The 2,817-nt window shown below is 55.8% G+C and overlaps 1 protein-coding gene across 1 annotated transcript in view; it reads right to left on the bottom strand.

The window, feature by feature from the left end:
* Positions 1-974, bottom strand: part of LOC147146728 (PR domain zinc finger protein 12-like) — a 10,405-nt gene extending 9,431 nt beyond the window's left edge. The window contains exon 1 of the mRNA XM_086030071.1: positions 456-974. Within this exon, the coding sequence (XP_085886197.1) occupies positions 456-702 (247 nt within the window). The 5' untranslated portion in view covers positions 703-974. The remainder of the gene's footprint in view (positions 1-455) is intronic.
* Positions 975-2,817: the final 1,843 nt, after the last annotated feature.

Genomic DNA, 2,817 nt, shown 5'->3' with positions numbered 1-2,817 from the left:
GTTGCGTGAAATAAGAGCGTCTGGATGCAGATTTGAGGTCATGCGACCACTTAACCAAATACAATCCATTGCACCTTTTTTTTTTATCCCACTCGTGAAAAGAAACCTTCCTCATCCTTAATTTCCCCACGTTCGCTTCAGTTCTTAAAAATGCTCATTTTGAAACACTGACATTTCGTTTTCACTGGTAGTCACTAGGTGATTTTTTTTTAAATCCATCTACGAGCAGACGATGTGAGGGAAGTAAACGTTGTTTTCCCTGCAAGAAAAAGACGGGCGGCTCTTTCAAACGCGCGTGAAGCCCGGCTGATGCTGATGCTGATGCTGATGCTGATGCTGATGCGGGTGAGGAAGAGGATGCGGGTGAGGAAGAGGATGCGGGTGAGGAAGAGGATGCGGGTGAGGAAGAGGATGCGGGTGAGGATGCTGATACTGGCGACGAGCGATCGACCGACCTCCGGAGAAGGATTGCGCGAGCACCTCGGCCGTGAAGGCGGTCCTGGGGCTCGCGCCCGCGCCCGCGCCCGCGCCCGCCTCGTGGGTCAGCTGCTGCTCGCCGTGCACGCGCCTCCACCGTCCGTACAGGAAGCTGTGCACCACGTCCGACGTGATCACTTCCGACAGCGGCGCGCCGGCGGGAGGCCGCGGCGACCACCACTTCCGGCCCGACGGCGGCGAACGAGCGGGAAGCGCCGAACCCATAGCGAGAAAGCAACAAATGAAAAATGAGAAGTGGGGGGTTGGGTCGATTACAATCAAATGAAATGTCCAAAATGCTCGGCCTTGTCCAAAAAAAAAAAATAAACAAATAAAAAGTTTGGCTGAGTTGCGAAGTCAACAAGTTGAAGAGGAAAAGAAGCAAATGAAGCGCTCGCCCGACACGCGCCACCTTTTATAAACGTGCATGTGCGCGCGCGTGCCTGCGTGACTGGCAGCAGGGGGAGGGAGCAATATGTGTGTGTGTGTGAAAGGATGGGCGGTGTTTCAATGGGTGTGCGTCTCAAAAAGTCCATATGTGTCGGAAAGTGTGTGCGCACGTGTTTCAATGTCTGCGTGTGTTTGAAAATGTGCGAGAGTGTGTGTGTGTGTGTGTGTGGGAGAGAGCGAGAGAGAGAGAGAGAGGAAGGAGCAGGGGAAGGAGCGCGTGAGTGTGAGCGTGTGCATGTGGTTTGTCTTTTGGGGTACATGCGGCCATGTTTTAATATTTGTGCGCGCGTCATTACTGTGGAATGGCGTTGGAAGAACTCGTGGAAAGGTGTTGTCATTGGATATTGTAAATGACGAGGGGGCAATGAGGAGGAAGGTGCCACTAGTATGATCGGCAGGGCGGGAATTCCAATTGGAAATAATCCCATGCGCGACGACGGTGACAAATGGCGCTGGTCGCTGTTGACTTTTTGCAAAGTTTGGGCCGCAAGACTTTCGGACGTTGCGAGGCCGCCAAGCATCGGGGACGGGGACGGGGACGGGGACGGGGACGGGGACGGGGACGAGGACGGGGACGGGGACGAGGACGAGGACGAGGACGAGGACGAGGACGAGGACGAGGACGAGGACGACTCGCGCAGGTGGCAATCTCGGCGGGGAGACGGAGGAAGGCTGACATTGTGCAAGAGGTCCGGCCCAAAGCGGCCTCGTGTTGGACTGCGTCTGCATGGACTCATGCGGGCTCGGCAAGCACAACGTTTTCATTTGAGTTTCTTGGCCTCGTAAGCGGGAGAAGCTTCACACGTCGTTCAACGTCGCCGGGTGAATGAGCACGCGCTTCTCTTTTCTTTCTTCTGCTGGATGGGGGCGGGGCGCTTTAAAGAGCCGAGACCAGCACAGCCCGTTAGCGTCGCGTTATTAGCGGTGCGTGTGTGCGTTGCAGCGTTGTCCTTGCGTCTTTCTTTATCTCGGCAAAGACAACAACAGAGCACTTAGGCTGCCGCAAGTCGGCGGTGGGGGCGACCGGCTTGGGGCTCGGAGGGGGCGGCAGGTGACTGGCACGCGCACAACGGAGGGGTCAATGGAGCTGAATGATCCAGCGCACAAGCGAAGAAGAAGAAGACGGCGGCGGCGGCGGCCATCGGTGCTCCTAGTTGCCCAGGTGGCGAGCGAGCGTTGGAAAGGTTGACGGGGGGCGGACTTTTCAAGTTCTCCGCTCCGCTTTCCACTCAATCCACGCACGTCAAGTCAGTCGCCGAATGCGTATGCCGATGGAAAGGCAAGGTCGGGGAAGCACGCGCGCCACTCGCCGCAACGATTGGACGGGTCCCGCGATGACGTCACTAGCCCCAATCGCCCTCCGATGATTGAGGCATTCGCGCTATCGTCGTGCGACATCACTGGTCATGTGACTTCCTGCCGAGGAGACAGACGGACATTTAGTGAGGACACGCCCGCAAGTGATGAAATATTCATCCCAGGCACACAAGAGTTCAACTGTACTTACAGAGCACTTTGCTGTACTTAACGTGCACTCACCATTAAAAGCCGCCCACGAGATTCAACCGCGGAGGCTGACTTCATCGCCACGTACGGCAACGCCGCGCACGCGCAAAAATTCAAATCAGGAATCATCAACGTGCGCGCGCGCGCGCGCGTTCACGCGCATGCACAAACGCACTTCCGCGCACGCTCAAACCACAACACGTGCACAATCGCACAAACACGTTCCAACCACTCAAGACAACACACACACGTTAGAACCACGTACACACAAGATTAACGAGGGATGACATCATCGATCGGCCCATCTGGAAGATGAATGAATAACTAAATAAGGGATCCATTATTGATGGCGGCCGCAAGAAGGGATCAAAAAGACACAGCAAG

Source organism: Filicampus tigris, chromosome 5 (assembly GCF_054856515.1).
Source record: "Filicampus tigris isolate MCC_2025a chromosome 5, RoL_Ftig_1.0, whole genome shotgun sequence".
Taxonomy (NCBI): Eukaryota; Metazoa; Chordata; class Actinopteri; order Syngnathiformes; family Syngnathidae; genus Filicampus; species Filicampus tigris.
Note: the sequence above shows the minus strand (reverse complement) of the source record. Positions and strands in the feature narration are given on the sequence as shown.